At 41.1% G+C, this 19411-nt stretch overlaps 1 protein-coding gene across 1 annotated transcript in view; it reads left to right on the top strand.

Annotated features, from left to right (window-relative positions):
* Positions 1-19411, top strand: part of fbn2b (fibrillin 2b) — a 73856-nt gene that overhangs the window by 37607 nt on the left and 16838 nt on the right. Inside the window, exons 8-26 of the mRNA XM_067596912.1 lie at positions 2322-2447; positions 7331-7456; positions 11749-11901; positions 12757-12954; positions 13079-13222; positions 13516-13635; positions 13835-13960; positions 14048-14170; positions 14653-14928; positions 15054-15107; positions 15198-15323; positions 15846-15971; positions 16250-16369; positions 17351-17488; positions 17962-18012; positions 18221-18346; positions 18469-18696; positions 19034-19159; positions 19269-19397. Of these exons, the coding sequence (XP_067453013.1) occupies positions 2322-2447; positions 7331-7456; positions 11749-11901; positions 12757-12954; positions 13079-13222; positions 13516-13635; positions 13835-13960; positions 14048-14170; positions 14653-14928; positions 15054-15107; positions 15198-15323; positions 15846-15971; positions 16250-16369; positions 17351-17488; positions 17962-18012; positions 18221-18346; positions 18469-18696; positions 19034-19159; positions 19269-19397 (2616 nt within the window). The remainder of the gene's footprint in view (positions 1-2321; positions 2448-7330; positions 7457-11748; positions 11902-12756; positions 12955-13078; positions 13223-13515; positions 13636-13834; positions 13961-14047; positions 14171-14652; positions 14929-15053; positions 15108-15197; positions 15324-15845; positions 15972-16249; positions 16370-17350; positions 17489-17961; positions 18013-18220; positions 18347-18468; positions 18697-19033; positions 19160-19268; positions 19398-19411) is intronic.

Raw genomic sequence — 19411 nt, 5'->3', positions numbered from 1 at the left:
AGACCAGACTCTCTCCGCATGCCTCTCTAATAACCTATGGCCCTGACCAGACTAAGCAATAAGGCTGCATCAATATATGACACATGTGGAGGTCATGTCCCCTGTTAAATGAGCCTAGCCAGGCACTTTGTTGCCTCCATCCAGCGCCTCTCTTTTGGACACACCCAGCACCACCCTGGGCAGATTGTGATGGTTGATGTCTAGCTGAAGTCATCACAGAGGGAGACTGTGTTTTTGTCTGAGGGATTGTATGCTCAAAAGCACCTGGCTACACTTCAACAGTATCAGACAGAGCCGTAGCTACTTTTGAGGACATTAAGTTCATTATTTTCTTGTGGGATTTGGGGGATTTTTAGCAAACTCAAGCGTGTACAACAGAAAGTTACACATTGTGGGCTTACATCCATATTTCCATTCTCAGTTGGCTTTCACTTAACAGCACAATCTCAAAGGTCTGCGCAAGTCTCTTGGTCATATACACAAGGACAGGTGTGGCCTTGAATTTTATAACTATTATGTTGACAGGGTACATGAAGAGGCTCTATGTTAGTGCAGGCACATATGTAACAGTGGCTCAACCATTCATTGCACCAAATAACCCTATTTGTGCTAAAATGGGTGGTTTGGCACAGTCGTGTTTGTGCAGATCAAGTGACACAGTCCAATGCTGCTTCTCCTTTTGGCATGAAATCACACAAGCAAGAAATCTTTGTGGCTTTAGTTATGGTGAAGTTTCAGACTGCACCATAACTGGTGCAGACACAGACTTGTTCAAAATCATGTTAACCTTTTCATCAAGTACTCCTGGGTGCATAATTGGGACACTTTTGTACTCTCTGCTGGGAAAGAATGTAAATTGAATTATGTGTAGGTAGACAAAATATCAGAAAAACTTCAATGTAATGTATGTAACCTTTTCAACATGTAAAGAGCTTTTATTGCTATTTGGAAAATGTTTTATAAAGTGAATTTATTCTTAACCTTTGTTCAGTGAAAACAGCTAAATATGCCTGGCAATTATGTTAATAAATCGTATCAATAGGGATGTAACACAATTTTCCACAACATAAAGTAATAATGTAATCCACTCAGCTATTTGTACAAGTCTGTATACATTATTTATGAGTGTAATTCAAAAAGGTAATACATCTGGGATCAGTAACTAGTTTTTATTTAGCTCCACAACTTCCTTTCTTTTGGACATAGCTGCCAGGCTGCTCATATGTTAGAGATATGCCAGTGTAAGCCAATCACTCATCTGCCTGTGACTCACATACTGTATCTCCTCTCTGACTCTCTTTTTCACTGCCTGTCTGTAGTTTTTTCTCTTCTCTGAATCTCTGTTTCTGTCTTTCGCCCTCTCTGTCTCTCACTCTCAGCTCTCTTTCTCTCTCACACACATACACACACACACACACACATACAAACCAAAGACACCTAATCGCCAGAGAGCCTAGAGCAACGTCTTGCTGGCAGCAGTACAAAGCACACATGACCATGAATCCAAATGTAAGGATCGCACTCCAGGCTCCACATCAGGATGTTGGCCGGTTGGTGCTTTCATTCTCTCACTCTCAGCCTTTGGCATAAAGAGTTCCTTGACGCTAGACCGTATTTTCAGCCTGTCTTAAAATGGAGCTGAGACTGAATGTATTCAGATGACTAAAAACAGGTTGTTAATGTGTGTCTGTGTGTGAGTGTGTAGATTTATGACATATGCACATGCATTTTTGGTTTCTGGAACGCACAGCTGCACATTCACAATGCCTGGATTCTGTGTAGTGACTGCTGCTGAGGTGAATATAAAACCGTATTGTGAATGCGTGTGTGGGTGTCTCAGTGCAGACAGGATCAGTGGTGCCCGTAGTCTTAACAGTGATTTCTCCAGAAACCCACCCACTAACATATCCCCAATACTGGTAAAAGTGACTCACATTGAATGCTGGGAAAACGTACATTTAAAAAGTCATTTCCTGTTCAAACAAGAGCTGGAGTAAGTCTTTCTGCGAGTAGACTTTGACATCACAGCCTTTGCCAAACAGCTCATTTAAACATCATTTTTTTTGCAAAACAGTTGAATAAGACAACGAAAACAGTGTTTTAGCAACAGAAAGGCCAGAATCATGCTCTAAAAATGCTTTGAACAGTGAACTGATACAAACCTTGTGTTTTTGTCTGTCTGAGTTTTTGGTGTATTACAAATGTAGGATGCTACCCAAATCTCCCAAACTAATGCTTTGCAGATACCAGTAAGTATTAGAATATCTTATCTGCTCTTGCCTCTTCTGACAAATATCTGTGTCTTTCCTTCCTTCTGTTAGATGTGGATGAGTGCCAGGCAGTGCCAGGTCTTTGTGCTGGAGGTAACTGCATCAACACTGTGGGATCCTACGAGTGTAAATGTCCCGCTGGCCACCGTCAGAGTGAAACCAGCCACAAATGTGAAGGTGAGTTGGGTCGGAAAAGTTGAGTATGCAAGGAAAAGCTCAACTCAAGCTTTCATAATGAGGACCAGTGGCATTACGGTCATATAAAAATACATGACTGTCAGATAAGCATAACCTTGGTCAATAAAGATAAGTCCTAATTGATCTGCCACACTGATTTCCTGCTGGATCCATTGCTACTGCTCTTAAACATAAGCTTAAACAGAGAAATGAGAACTTAATTGAAGGAATATTTTTATTATTATGCAGATGAAACTTTCATACATTTTCTCTAGACCAACCTATAATTTACAAATGTTATGACTGCAACAAATTAATTATCAGTTCGATTAAGTAATTCATTATTTAGTTTATGAAATACTAAAATGCCAATAATGAATGGCCCTCAAGTTTTATTTTAAGATTTCACAGCCTGATTAGCAACCAAAAACCACCACAGAATGCATTTTATGATGAAAGAGTAAGTTAATGTGAGCATATTTGAGGCTCAAAGGCTTTGAGGATGTATGTTCTTAATTTTCTGTCTACAAATAGCCGACCAATCCCTGCATTTGATGAAACAATACAAAGTATATCAAAGTATATCAACTTTACTTTAGGTCCATGTGCCCGAGTATGTGAACATACTGCCAAGTAAAGATTCTGTGGATCTTAAATGACATTGTGTTGAGTTTATGGTGAGACAGTCATGAACCGTGCATTTCATGATAACTGTGGGTTTTCTGGGATCAGTTGACAAATCTCTACGGCCGTTTAAAAGGTGACGACATGTTCAGAGTTAAAGTCGTCTGCACATAAACACACACATCCACACACACACACACACACAGCAGAGTGGATTCACATTACAGTGTGTTGATTGGGTGGAATTTAAACAATGCCCAGGCTAAACAGTCTGATAGTTAGGCAGGCAGGGGTTGTGCCTCTTGGACTCAAGCCGATGTGTTCTTAGTCTTTTGGGAGGATTACAGAAAGCTCTTAACTGTTTCAGCCAGATGACATCCATTCCACTGAACCAGACCAAGGCTAGCCTGGCTATTGTAGTGTATCAGTGTATGAATTATCATCTAAATTCTCCATTTAGTAACTTGTAGCATGTCTAAAAGATACCAGATACAGTACAAATTTGTTGAAAAAACGAGTGTCACCACCCTCAGATTCGTGAGATGCTATTACCATGAGGCACGCAAAAAGAGATTTATGTGTCAGTAAGTTAAGGAGGAAAGGGGGAGGATGACTACACTAAAATCCAAGTTTCAGTTGTGGGATTATGTGAATACCACAGCTCAGGACTTACAGTAAGGAGAGAATGAGCACTGCCAGAGATGCTGAGCTCTATTCGCAGTAATTTGGGTGTGGTTGTGTGGATGTATTGGCCAAATTCCAGCTGGTGACATACAACACCCAGAGGGCTGAGAAATTATATTACATACACCCTAACGACACTGATACAAGGTAGAAATGCATCAAGAGCTCAGGATAAGGAGCTTCAGAAACAGTAATAATGTGTGCCAGCTTAACGAAATGCAACACACATAACACAGGTTTAATTAACAAGGCTATCAGGTCATTTACGGGGTCCTATAACCTTTCTACCTCCATTCCCTGGCCACCAAACCTTTCTGATCATATTACTTTGCTTCAGTGAGTAGAACTGCCTACTGATTATTATGTGTTGAGTGACGAGAGAGAGAGAGAGAGAGAGAGAGAGAGACAGAGAGAGAGAGCTACAACAGCTGCTTCATAGACACCCAGAGGGTTATTTCAGGGCGAGAGATTTGTACCTTAAATTATATACTGTCACACATGCCTGCTGGTGCATCTTTAGACACAGTGTTAGCCTTCTTTTTTTCTGCTGAGGTGGTCACAGTCAAACTGGCACTAGAGCTACAACTGATGATTATCATTGTTGATTAATTGCTTAATCTGTAAAATGTGAAAAATGACCCCCACAATTTCCCAAAACCCAAGGTGACATTTTCAGATGGCTCATTTTGTCTGATCATTAGTCCAAAATTCAAAGATACACAATGTTTAATGATAATGATCTGCAATGAAAGCAGAAGAAAGCAACACAACCTCACATTTGAAGCTAGAACCAAGAAATTATTGGCCTTTTTGATAGATTAATGATTTAAACAATTAATCTATTGTAAAACTTGTTGTCAAAGTAAATTAATGGACTAATTGTTGATCACTTAAAAAGGACAGTACAGCAAAGTCAAACAGAACTGGCTGTTTATAAAGTCTAAATGTCAAAAGTTTAAAATAAATTATTATGGTGATACAAGACATGAGATTTTTCTTTTATGTGGGACAGAGCAGACAATATATATCAGCTCTGAAATTATACAAGCACATTATAATTAACTTATTTCTTTACTGAACTAACAATTCGATGTCAAACAGGACCACTCCACTTCTAACTTACAAAATCTTGCATTTAACAAGTTTACTATATAAGAAAACACTTAAAGATTCTCTGTTGCTCATTTTTAGTTTCAATAATTTGCACTAAATGTGATTCAATGTCCACTCTGGTATTGATTTAGCAATGAGGATCATGGAGTTTCTTCATCTGACCCACTCAGAGTGAGAAGAGAAAGAGTTCAGTGTTTGTAAAACTTGTAAAAACAAAAGAACAGTTGTGGCGTGCATTAGTGCTTTAGTCACAGATCTGCAGGAAGCCCATGTTTTGTGAAATCTCACAAACAATCAGCACAGGTCCTTTGGGAAGGTTTTTATTGAAATGCCCTTCAAGCTTTTGCATAAACAGCCTCACAGAGAGATTTCATGGTGAAATTAGTAAGGTTTTGGAGCAGTTAAGATAAAGTTGAGTTAAGATGTCATGGGTGTCTGATCATTTTGGGCACAACAAGCCACCTGGTTTTATGACCATTTAAGTTCAGACTGTGCTTCACAGTCTCTCCTTTTCCCCCACCTCCTCTTTTCTCTGCTTTTTTCTGCTTCTCCTTCCATTTTCCTTCCATAAATACAGTTGTCTGGCTCAAAACCAGCTGTTAGTGCTGAACAAAGAAACACTTGCAGCATCTGGGAGACTTTCTCATTACACATACAGCCCTCCCTGTCACAGATTCCCACCCTGTGTAAATACACACACAGACGGTTTCACACATCAGAGTTTAGATTAGATGAAACAGTGTAAAAATTACACACATACATTTATTAAAGTTTTTCACATATCGAAGAGAAGTGTCAGAAATGTGTATACACAGATACACACACACAGCAGATTTGACGGCTAGGTTGTAGACATTTATCCAGGTGACACACATTTCCCTCTGCACACACAGTCAGTCCCACAGCGCTGTGTCTGTGTGGAGCGTAATGTCTGGTGTGCTGTGGCCACTGCTGACACAAGGTTTATTTGGCTGGGTTTTTACAGCTTCACCTAGGCCTTCTGCCACTGCTGTCAGACAGGAGTCAGCAGGGGAAGAACAGCCTCTTGAGCTTCCCACAGCAGGCGCTGCTACACACATCCACGCAGACATCCACACAGCAAGGTACACACAGATATAAGTTACATGCTCTTTACTCCTAGAAAGACAAACACTAACACACCCTTCACTTTTCCAACTAAGTGTGTAGGGCACACGCACACACACAGTACCGCATGCACCACGTCTGCACTTGTGCTGTAATTATGCCCCGCAGTGGTGCAGTAATTACGTATGCGTATAAATAAGCGTGACACATCATAAAAACCCAATACCCTCTGGTACTTCACTTAGGGTTCCCCCATCATGGAGCAATGAGGCCCCCCTCTCACTGAATAATACAACTTAATGCCGTCATAAAGAGTACCACACTGAGGTGGGACCTGCCAAGCACTGTGCTCAGGTACTCTCAGAGATTGTAGACATTTCTGGGTCAAACCGTGGCCTATTTAAAGGTCAGAATCATCTAATTCATCCCAATTTTCTGATACTTGTGCCAATATGTCTGCAAAGATTCTCAGTCATCCAGGTGATACAGAGTCTAGAAGTGCTGAGTCAGAAGCATCTGGAAAAAGATTCACTTCTCATTCAGAAGGCTTCTTCACTTCTTTAAAAACTGAACTACTGATGTTTTTTTCTATACTTTACATTGAGGAATATAAACATGTTTTATCTACAACAACCTTTTTAAAAACAACAGATGCCAAACTTTTCAAATGTTAATTGTTGCCTAAACAAAAACTAGCAATACAAGAGCTTTGGCTAAATCTAAATTATGATATAAATCAGTATCTGATTAAAGAATATATAAAGAAGACGACCAAACTGACCAGGCATTTGATACTAGCTTTTGGCACTTGATAGTTTTTGATGCTTTTGGCTACAGATGCATTTCGGCCAAACCTGTCCCTACTCTGTAGCTCTAATGGTTTACCCTCTATTGATTGTTTTATATGTAATTAGATTGGTTATTGTGCTGTGAGATTAATCCCCGGAGGAGTACCATTTCCAAGGGTTAAACAACGCAATTTAACCTGATCATAATAGATGTGAACAATTTTAGCATTGGTTGCCTTTGAAGGAACCCTACGGACTAGAGTCCAACGTAAGAGGTTTACAGTTTATGTTATCGGATTGTTCCTGTCATCTACATGTCACGGTTCACTAAGTTGAATTTTAGCCTGGACAGAACACACCAGAAGTGAAGTCATTCAACTTTGGTAGTCTAGGGGTCCATATGGTTTGCTGAATGTTCCCTCAGGGAGAAAGTGTTGTTCCAGCGCAGTAAAGTTTAACTGCAACTTCCAAACACAAAAATTTTGATTGTTGAAAATCATTTTCTGAGATAGCGTAAGGCGTATTCAACAGATGTGCCCTATGATGTGAACAACTGTGGTATGTATGATTTCACTGTGTGTGCTTCAGATATCGATGAATGCAGCACCATTCCTGGTGTGTGTGATGGAGGAGAATGCACCAACACCGCTGGTAGCTACGTCTGCACCTGTCCACGAGGCTACATCTCCAGCACAGATGGCTCCCGATGTGTGGGTGAGTCTCACACACATAAATACGACATTCCAACATTTCTCTCTCTCTTTCATTCCTTCCTTCCTCACCCCCTGGATGCCTAAAAGCTTCACATCTGGCTGGTAACTTCCCTCCTTCCGTGAGTGCTTCCTGTGAATGGAGTTCTGATAAGTCAAACTGGCCTGCAGATATATGGTCACTATGTGCACAAACACACTTGCACGCACTATTTGGCCTTGACAGCATTAATCTACTCTAATGCCGGTGCCCCTCTGACTCATTCACACACACTCACTGACACATACAGTGCATACCTCACTGACATGTCCCATGAAACACTACCAGGTGTTAATGTATTCCTGCAATTCTCACCCCTCATGGCAACCACAGTGAAACACAACCAGGTGTTAACATTTTATTCCAAGATTTACCCCAAAACGGACAGCTCAGGGTCTGTCTGTTTCATCCCCCAGCATCAGAAGGCTAACCTAATTTTCCTCCAGTAAAAGCTCTTGCAGCAAAGAAAAAACACTGGATTACTGTAATTGAAAATACATGTTTCCTCAGTTCTATTTTGCATTATAAATATTATTTTCTCCCAGTTTAAGTTATTTTCTAGCTTACACGCAATCGTCTGTGGAAAATAATCGACTTCTATGTTGTTGTTTTTGAAAAAGCGTGAGAGGAAATGGGTTGAAAATACCGAAAAAGAGCTCAAACGAACAAACACGTGTGCTCATACATGCACATACATAAAGAGGGTGGGGGCTTATCTCACAGGTAGTGTGTTAGCTTATGTGGTGGATTGTTTAGCTCCAAGGGTAATAGGCATATGGTGATGTTTAAGGGGAAATATAGAGGAAAGAAATAGAGGAGGAAAACAAAAGATGGTACCACTAACCTCAGCAAGATGGAACCAATACACTCTATATGGTATGTGGACACTTGAACATTACACCCATATGTGATTGTAAAACATTTCATTCCAAATCCATGGGTATTAATATACTGCAGAGCAGGCTCCACTCTTCTAGGAAGGCTTTTCACAAAATGATATTTTAATGTGGCCGCAGGGATTTGCTCCCATGCAGCCTCAAGAGCATTAGTGACGTCAGGTACTGATCTTTGGCCTGGCTGCAAGTCAATGATCTAAGTTGTCCAAAAGGTGTTGGATAGCGTTGAGGTCAAGCCTCTGTGCAGGCCAGTCAAGTTCTTCAACACCATACTCAGAAAAACATTTCTATAGGGCTTTTGTTTTGTACAGAGGGGCATTCTCATGTTGAAACAGGAAAGGGTGTATCCACAGTTTGACACAATATTGTTTACAATATTATTGTATTCTGGCAATAACATTTCCCTTAATTGGAAAAGGGGTCTACTGTATCTCAAACCATGAAAAATAGCCCCAAACCAAAAAATACATGGGGATGTCCATATACTTTTAGCCATGTAGTGTACATACATACTGTAGGCTATGTGCAAGAGGAAGAGGAACAGTGAAACCATTTTAAATGGTTGAGACTACAACAAACACTGATGGAGAAGAGGAAAAAATGGATGAGGAAGTGATAGATGATGCAAACTATTAGAAATACTTGGGTTATGTTTTTCTAAACAAGAGGTGCAGTGAGGGAGAGTCAAGAGAAGGATAGTCAGGATCATCAGAAATAAGATACTAGATGGCAGCCTGGTGTGTCTGTACCGGTGTGTGTGTGTGAGTATGACTTGAGCCACTTTCATAGACACAAATCAGATTTAATACCAGTTGATTGGGGACAGCTTGTGGAATTGGTTACAAAAGTCATGTCTACGATTGGTAAAATTTTTGGGCCAGTGTTTAAGGTTAGGGTTAGGTTCAGGCAAGTAGTGGTTATGGTTAGGGTTGGGGTAAGTCTCCAGGAAATGAATGTAAGTCTATGGAATGTCCCCAAAAGTGACTAAGACAAGTGTGTGTGTGTGTTTTGATGTTAGTGTTAGAGAAGTGATCAAATCACCAGAACCCAAAAGTTCTCCATCTGTCTGTCTTTATGTGTGTCCATACTTTTCTTTTTTCTCCCTCTCTACTGTCATCCCTTTCTTCTTCTTTGCCCTGTGGTGATATATCATTCTCTCTCTCTCTCTCTCTCTCGCTCTCTCTCTCTGTATTTCTCATTCTTAGCATGGATCCCACAAAAAGCACCATTTCCTCAGCTCACAGTTTAGTCATTTACAGTAGAAAATCTCAGTTTACTCTGTAACTGTGCACATTTCCATCTCCGTTTGGACCTTTTCTCTTGTTCTGTCTCCTCTGGCTGTTGTTGTTGTTTTTTTTTTTTTTTTAACTCTTTATCTCCAACATTCGCATCCAACTTATCGTTTCCTCTTGGCACTATGTTTTTTCTCCCGTCCTCTGACATCTGGATCTTGCACCTCGCATCTTTGAGTTGTGGTTTCCAGTTACTCCTCCAGTCTTCAGCCGGCTGAAGGGAAAGAGAAAAAAACAGAAAGCAAATAAAACAGGTGCCAGATACAACCCCCATATATCCTTCCTCTGTCTCTGTCCTACTTCCAAAATGGACAAGACTAGATTGGGAGGAGACAGAGGCAGAGATAAGTAAACCCAAACAAAACCAGACTGCACCGGGTCAGGCCAAAATCATATTTGTTTATTTTAAACCAGTGAGTCACATGCCTGCATGAACAGAAAGAAAGAAAACATAAACTCTTCTTGTTTCCTCTTCATGTGACTGACACGCTTTGATTAAATTTCCCATTCTGTCTGATCTCCTTGCCTTTTTTTGTGGTCCAAACTTAAAGTGAATAAAGGAAATAAATTGTTTTTATGGGGATGGGACGGGATGTAGGCCTACTGTATCGTGACGAAGTGGGCCAGTGGGAGCTGTTTGTGGCCTGACAGTAATCAGAGCCTAATGCCCTGTCACACAGTGGAAGCTTAAAAAAAAAAAGACAAGAAAAAGAAGATCTGTCCAGTCAGTCAGTCTGTAAAAACACCTCACCAAATGAAAGCATATGATTGTGTAGCAACACTAGCGAGCAAACCACGGTCTGGATCCAATTAAAGTCATCATCATCCTCATCAGCAAACCCCCTCTCTCCCTCCTTTCCCTCTCCTCCGCCATGCCTCCAGCTTGGTCATTCCTATGGGATGTTTCCAGTGTTGCATTTGTGTGTTTTTTTGCGCATATTTGTGTATGTTTATGTGTGTATTTGTACATGCATATATGTGTATTTGTGTATGTGTTGTCTATGTGCCTGTGCATAAGTATGGGAGTGCATGTCCGTGTGTGTAAGTGCATGTGGATATGTGTGTGTGGTGTACTGTATGTGTTCCCAGACACAGCACAGCCCCTCATGTTCTATCTAATTGGCAAGAATTGCTCCACATGGAACTGATTAATTCCAGACTGCTGGCTCATTACTGGGTTAATCGACTTGTGCTCCTCCCACCAACCCCCCCTTCTCTCTGCTTTTGCTCCCCCACCCCCCCTTTTTTTTCTGCAGATGCACTTAAAATTCTCTTTCACATATGTTGCTCACTTTCTAAAATAATACACATGTATTCTCTCTCGCTTACTTGGTCTTTTTCTTTCTCTTGGTATTTTCCTTAAATACCTAGAAAGTCCCTGTCTCCCTCTCCATTTACTCCTTACACACGCTGTTTGAACCCCAGCCCCCTTTCCTGCCCCATTGACCCTGACCTGGCAAACTGTAACAAATAAGACCCCTTTTTGGAGGCCCCTCAGATGCCTGCAGTTAGCCGAAACCCCAGGCAACCTTTCCCACTGCCAGCCCATAAAGAAACTTCCTCCACAGCCACCATGGAGAGGACAGGACAGACCCCTGACTTACAGCACTGCTGTATTGAACAGAGCTATTACCTTTAACTTTTTCTCACATTTAATGCAGTGTCAGTGGTGGAAAAAAGCACTTATGCTATTACCTGAAGTCCTACTTGATGCACTTTTTGGTTGCAATTTTCAAATCTGTTGCATCACGGATCAAACCCAGTATCACTAGTAAGGTGAAGTGAGGTGTGCTCTTTTATACCTGTAATGACACCCAGCAGTGAGGTGACAGTGTGCTGATACACTCTGGAGTACACTCCTACATTGCTGCAGCCAAGTGAGAAGTTAAACCACTGGAGGTCAGCAAAAACAGGGTACTCAATAAAGTAACAATAATGCACTGTTGTATCATCATCTATGTGTAGGTTTTGTATTTACTTTATGATGACATTTTGAGCTTAAACTTTTGTTGCTGTCTGTTCACTTGTCTCACTCTGTCCTCGTGTCTCATCCCCCCTCCTCCTTCAGATCAGCGTGTGGGCACCTGTTTCTCTGCTCTGGCTAATGGCCGCTGTGCTGCAGAGCTGAGTGGCCAATACACCAAGATGCAGTGCTGTTGTGACACAGGCCGTTGCTGGGCTTTGGGACAAATCCCTGAGATGTGCCCCGTCAGAGGGTCTGGTGAGTGCACAAAAACAAAACATACAGAAGCCGCACGCAAATGTCATGTTTCATTATTGACAACCACACATGTTCCAGGCAACATCTATGTTAGCTGATTCCAAACAAAGTCATGGGTATGAGCTTGAAATTAGGGCAGAACATCCATCACCTTTTTCTCCCCCGCTGAAAACTGACAGTTTCCGCAGCTGATTTCTCTGTGATTTGGCATGAGGAAATGCTGTAAATAAAGCCATGACAGCATAAATGATTCAAGCCAAAATAATTAATTTAACACAGCAATGTTAAACTAGACAATACGGGCGCTGTTAGAGAGAGGCTGTTTTGAGTTTGCATGTGCCTATGACAGAGAGGCAAGAGCATCCTCTCAAACTGATGAGCATGATGTCATGAGCGCAAACGAAACAGAGAAAGATGGAAAAGATTTGTGTGAAGATAATGACCCTGGAATTCGGAAAAGTCTTCCACTGCGTGAGACTATGATCCATAACTGATCTATTACAGAATGTTCTGCCTCTTTCACTGGCAATGCCAAAATAAGATTAAAGTTAAATCATAACTTCAACAAAAGAACATAAAAATGTATTGCAAAGTGCATTGGCCTTTGTGAAATATGCTTTTCCAGGAAATTGCGAGTACATTTCAAGTACATATACTATAACACTTTGAGTGGTTAGGCTGAGCCAAAGTGTTTTTGAGTTTGAGTTAATAATCCACACAAGCAGTAAACCTTTCAAACACAAAACCACAAAAAGGATTTTCATCTGTTTCATCTAACAGTTACCAAATGAAACATAACCCGACAGTGCTGGGCATCCACTGACTTGTTCCCTGTGATTTCTCTTCATTTTGTAGACGAGTTCAGGCGACTGTGTATTGTGGGTGTTCCTCAGGGCCATGCTTTCCCTCATGGCTACCCCAACGGACAGTTCCCCAGCACCAACGGCAATGGGTACAATTATGGGTACAAGTTTCCCACTGTACCTAATGGTAATGGTAACGGAGGTGGCAACGGCGGGAATGGAAGGGGACTTTCAATCCGTCAACACATAGGTGAGTCGTTTTCTGGGTCTGAATAAGTCTGTTAAATGGCACTAGACTGAAAGGTTCGTTTCTTGAGTTGGAAAGTTGAAGCACTTGCTTTGTTTTGTTAATTTGTCTCTTTGTGTGTTCTCAGGCAATGTTCCTGTGAACGACTCCATCGATGTGTGCAAACATTTCACCAACTTGTGTCTGAATGGACGTTGCATTCCCACAATCTCAAGCTACCGCTGTGAGTGCAACATGGGCTACAGGCAGGATGTTCGTGGGGAGTGTATCGGTAAGAAACATGCTCACACACACACACACTGTATACTGTACACAAGTATACATGAAATGTTATTCAGTTCTCACTAACCTCCCTGTTCCATGTAGGCAGACACATGACTATGTGACAGTGCCACAATTAATTACATGCACTGCACTGCCATCTTCTGCCGATTTAAGGAACTTAACACAAGTGATGTAGTTTCATGCTTACAGGAGTGAAATGTGAATCAGTATTTATATCCATTCAGTTATAGATGCACAGAATAGATCATGTTTCTTGTTTGCTTTATTTTCTCTCTCCAGATGTGGATGAGTGTGTGAGCAATCCATGTATCAATGGAGACTGTGTCAACACACCTGGATCATACCACTGCAAGTGCCATGAGGGCTACCAAGGAACCCCCACCAAACAAGCCTGCATTGGTATGTCTGACTGTGCCTTTCAACTTATATTATTGTAATAATTTCCCTAAGATGTTTTTGAAACACTAATTTAGTACACACAAAAGTATTTCAAAGGCATTCCACTAAAGCTTTGATACATGGTTTAGTATAATTTATTGTTTTAAGGCATTGAACTCAGCCAAATCCCTTTTCCCTCTGTTTGCACTCCTCTGTTTAGATATCGATGAGTGTATTGTGAATGGAGTGATGTGTCGCAACGGCCGCTGTGTCAACACTGAGGGAAGCTTTCAGTGTATCTGCAATGCTGGCTTTGAACTCACTCCAGATGGAAAGAACTGCATTGGTAAGGAGACAAAACAATAACTTGAACTACACATAAATCTTGACCTTTAAAAACTTAGTCTCAATACCTCTTATCTTTCCCCTCCAGACCATGATGAATGCGCCACCACCAATATGTGTCTCAACGGCATGTGTATCAATGAGGACGGCAGCTTTAAGTGTATCTGCAAGCCTGGCTTCGCCTTAGCACCCAATGGACGCTACTGCACCGGTATGATAGATTTATAAAGTACAAACACAGGCCTGAAGTCTTGGGCTAGAGTCAAGTAGGCTGCTTCAAAACAGTGTTGACAGATACGTTTTCTTTGAAATCCTGCAGATCTTTTGAACCCATTTGTGCACGGTTTTGTTTCAGAGGTCAGACTTTTTGAAACTTCCCAATGGTGCTATTATGCTCAATGCATAAAGATAAATAGATTAATTTATGAGTCTCTGTTGAGAGATTTTTTCTGGAAGTGTCAAGAGTAGCTGTCGTTCCATTGCAGTCACACTACAGCACAGACAGCACAGGTGCATATCACAAATGTATCCAATCTAGATAATGCTAACACCCCATGACCCAGTTCCTCCTCAAGCACTGTGATTTTTTATGTCTTATGTTTATTTTAAAAAGAAAAATATAAAATATTTAAAATAAACAAATAAACCAATGCTGACCTGTGCTATATGAATGATCTGCCCTCTCTTCATCAGACATTGATGAATGTCAGACACCTGGCATTTGTATGAATGGACGCTGCATCAACTCTGAGGGCTCCTTCCGCTGCGAGTGCCCACCAGGCCTTGCTATTGATGTAGATGGGAGAGTGTGTGTGGACACACACATGAGGACCACCTGTTACGGTGCCATAAAGATGGGCACATGCTCGCGGCCGTTCCCCGGTGCAGTGACCAAGTCAGAGTGCTGCTGCGCCAATCCTGAACATGGCTTTGGAGAGCCTTGCCAACCCTGCCCCTCCAGAAACTCAGGTAGCATCTTTGATTAGCTTTACACTGATAATTTCAACTCTTGAAATACTTTTTTTGTTAGCTACAAAAAATAGAAAACTGAAAATCCAGCTCGTCAAATTAGTTTTCTTTCTCTTGTCTTTCAGCTGAGTTCCAGGCTGTGTGCAGCAGTGGTATTGGCATTACAGCTGATGGCAGAGGTTAGTATGTTGTTCATGAGAGTTAATGTTTCTATAGTATTGCTGAGAAACACTTATCTTATTAATTGTTAATACCTGTCTTTCTTCTAGACATCAATGAGTGTGCCCTGGACCCAGACATTTGTCAAAACGGCATATGTGAGAACCTGAGAGGAAGCTACCGTTGCATCTGTAACATCGGCTACGAGTCTGACACCAGTGGCAAAAACTGTGTTGGTGAGTCAGAGTGCTGTGGATTATGTTCATATTTTAATGATAGATACTTCTCAAAGTCTCAAAGTGAGACTATGTAACTTTTTTTGAACAGTGGCCACTTTGGCCACAAGTTTACATTATAGGATAAAGTTAAGTGCCAAAACATAGCGCAAAACAGAACTACAAGTAGAGAATAGTCACTGACTCTTCTGTCATATAACAATATCTTTGCAAAGTTTGCTAGCAATAGCAAACATTAGCTACTGTCAGCTAAAGGACATACCAGACCAAATAGCAACACAATTTTGCAAAGCTGATTTATATTGTTTAGAAATTCAACTTTTTTATTTGTGAGAGGAATAAAAATGTTTTCTTACATAGTAAAAATCGAAATAGTTAAGTAACATAGTATCTCTTGAAAGGAGAATATTGGTGCTTTGCTTGTTTAGCCATCTAAGTATGAATTTCAGAAACTCTAGATTACTCCAGACTGATTTTTAAATTGTTACAACAAGTTTTGTATTCTCTTTCACCTCCCTTCAGACATCAATGAGTGTCTGGTGAACCGTCTGCTCTGTGATAACGGTCTGTGCAGAAACACTCCTGGCTCCTACACCTGCTCCTGTCCTAAAGGCTTTGTCTTCAAACCCGACTCAGAGACATGTGAAGGTGAACACTCGCGCGTGCACACACTCACACACAGTCAGTGACACACAAACACACTCACGTGTTTGTGCTGTTTCCCATCCATTCGTTTTCACCAACAATCAAGGTCATTATAAGGTGACATTGTTACCAGATGTGTTGCATTTAGTTTCCAGTAAACATGCAGCTCATGGAAAGAAGACACACACTTTATGTTTGTAACTGCCATATGTTGTTAATGATGACCCATCTGAATTAGCCTCTCAGCCCTGACCTCAGGTGTGTGTTTGCACATGTTTCAGATATCAATGAGTGTGAGTCCAGCCCTTGCATCAATGGAGCGTGTCGCAACGTGGCTGGATCCTTCAACTGCGAGTGCACCCACGGCAGCAAGCTAGACTCCACCAACACCATTTGCGTGGGTAAGACATCCATCCATCCAATTGCTTGAAGCAAATTAGAGCAGCGCTGCAGGGTCCTTGAAACAGTTTGTGTGAGATAATGATTACATATGCTGAGACATGAGTGTCAATGGGAAGTAAGTGGTGCAGGAGTCTTTTTGTCTAATCATTTTAATCGAAGTTTACGCTCCACTTTTTCAAACAAATACTGAGGTTGTTCAGCTTTCCAGGAGCCATCCAGAGACATTATCATCCTCAGATGTTGGGCAAAATGGCACACACAGATGATTTATTAGATAAACACTTGCATGCATGGCCTTGGTTCACATGGAGATTGCTTTACTTCATTGAGATCCACCGCAGATTCAAAATGACATATGGTATGTAAGACGCTCTGCAGAGGATAAAAATTCCACTTGTTTGGAGGTTTGTTTCTTTTGGGAAATCAGTCTGAGAACACTACATACTAATACAGAATACAGATGTTATTGTAACTGGAAGGGAGAATGAGTCATTAAATAAATAGTCATACATATTGCATGAGCTGGCTCTATCAGAGGTCTACAAAATTCCTCTAGTTTGGTCCATTTCTGTTTTACGTTTAGTGCCCATCGCTTAGCGGGGGAAGAAGGGGAATGTAAATTGCGGTTTTGTGTTTGGTTGGCCTTGTAGTTTTTTGAGAAAAGGTGTCGCTATTATGACTTTAAACTCTCTTGGTTCATTAAAAATGCAATAGAAGATTAAAGGATTAAAAGTAATAATGCATGGGCTTTACTCAGCACAGCCTGTGCCCACAGACACAAGTTTTATGCCAGTAAAGAGAGCGGAAGGTGACATGAGATGATTGGTTTTTGAAGTGTGTTGTGTGGCCATAGTTCAAAGTACCCTGCAGAGATTTTGACCATGAGTGATGCTGTGGCGGAATGTTTTGTTTGTATTTTGTTTGCTCAACTAGCTAATAGCATTAGTAAAGTCTCCTCCGCTGTTAATTTGCCTCCACAGATAGCATGAAAAGTACTTGTTGGCTGACCATACAAGACAACCGCTGCGAGGTAAACATCAACGGAGCCACACTGAAGTCTGAGTGCTGCTCCACACTGGGAGCTGCCTGGGGCAGCCCATGTGAACCCTGCGAGATCGGTCAGTTCACAAACACAGATACATTCATATGATATGGGGTTTTCTTTTAAGGCTGATGACAATGTTCCTAATTTAAGCTCTGAAACAACTCTGAAGGAAATTCTTTTAGGAAAGAAGCATGACACATCCAACCTACTCAATGTGATTCAATTCAAGGGGAAAACTATGTGAAAAGATCACTGATTTTAAATAAGCATGTAATTTTTACAATAATTGTCATCAAGTACATTATCAGTGAATCAATGAGCAAGAGAATAAATAAACAAATAAAACATTATTGCAGATTTTCTTTTTTTGGCAGCTTCGGTCAGGAAGAAAGCGCCACCATATTGTATACACTATAACTAGTCCACTTTGAAATATTAACTTAAATAAATAAATATTTCCCTGACATTTTGGCAAACAAATGTATGCATACATACCCTACATAAAATGTTTTTTTTAACATCTCTCAATCTTTTCATGACTCCTAGACACAGCCTGCTCTCGAGGATTTGCTCGTATGAAGGGCCTTGTCTGTGAAGGTAAGAGCATCTGACAACTTATGAGCGGTGACACACCAGCAGTGTTGCTGTCAACTTACATCAACGTCCATGAAGTCATTTTATCTTTTTGTCCTTTAATGCGGACAAAAAGTGCCTTTAATGTTCACTCTGCAGATTTCATTTGTGCATGTTTGTGTGTGTATTTCACCTTGTAATTATGGTTCTCAATATGTCCTGCTCCCTGTAGACATTAATGAGTGTGAGGTGTTCCCTGGAGTGTGTACAAACGGCCGCTGTGTGAACACCCAGGGCTCCTTCCGCTGTGAGTGTGCCGAGGGACTCACTTTGGACAGCACCGGACGCACATGTGTGGGTAAGAGAACAGCAGGACAAAGACATCCAACATTGTATCAGCACTATAATGCCAAAACTTAAAAATAGAGGTGACTTTTTTTGTTCAATTTTATAACCAACTTTTAATTTGTCAACCCCTAGATATGCGTAGTGAGCAGTGCTATATGAAGTGGCACGAAGATGAGTGTGGCGAGCCTCTGCCAGGGAGATACCGTGTGGACATGTGCTGCTGTTCAGTGGGTGCTGCGTGGGGTATCGACTGTGAGGAGTGTCCCAAACCAGGCACAACCGAGTACAGAGCCATCTGTCCCAGAGGGCCTGGCTTTGCCAACAGGGGAGATATTTTGACTGGCAGGCCTTTCTACAAAGGTACCAAGACTCACTCTGATACTCACTGAACATGGACACGTGGACATTTTATCCGAAGTGTGTACATTTGTTTTCTGTCTGTGGTTGAGCCTTGTTCTGGCTTCTGAGCTACAGAATCATTGTGATCAAGATTGAGTGAAGGTTTATACAGTTCATTAGTGGAAAGCTGGTTGATAAATAATGTTTATTTGCATCTGTAATGGTCTTATGTATTTGATTTTAAAATATGCAGTAGATATGATTATTTGATTATAGTGTTAATGGTTAGATTTTGGTGACTTACAAGTATTTTAGTATCTGTGTGACATGAGTTTTAATTGTTTATATTTTTCCTCAGATGTGAACGAGTGTAAGGTGTTCAACAGTCTGTGTACTTATGGAACTTGCCGCAACACCATCGGCAGTTTCAAGTGTCGGTGTAACAGCGGCTTCGCTCTGAATGCCGAGGAGAGGAACTGCACAGGTATGGACAAAAAGAAGAAGATGAAGCTAAACCAGAGGAGCAGTGAAATTAATGTAATTTAAGGGCTGAAGTTATTTAGCTTTTTTTATGTAATGTCTTTGTGTTTCAGACATTGATGAGTGCCGCATCTCTCCGGACTTGTGTGGTCACGGTTCCTGTGTCAACACACCTGGCAGCTTTGAGTGTGAATGCTTTGAGGGCTATGAGAGCGGCTTCATGATGATGAAGAACTGCATGGGTACGCTTGCACAC

The sequence above is a fragment of the Thunnus thynnus genome, chromosome 8, assembly GCF_963924715.1.
Source record: "Thunnus thynnus chromosome 8, fThuThy2.1, whole genome shotgun sequence".
In the NCBI taxonomy this organism is placed as follows: Eukaryota; Metazoa; Chordata; class Actinopteri; order Scombriformes; family Scombridae; genus Thunnus; species Thunnus thynnus.
This window is presented reverse-complemented; position numbering and strand designations above follow the sequence as displayed.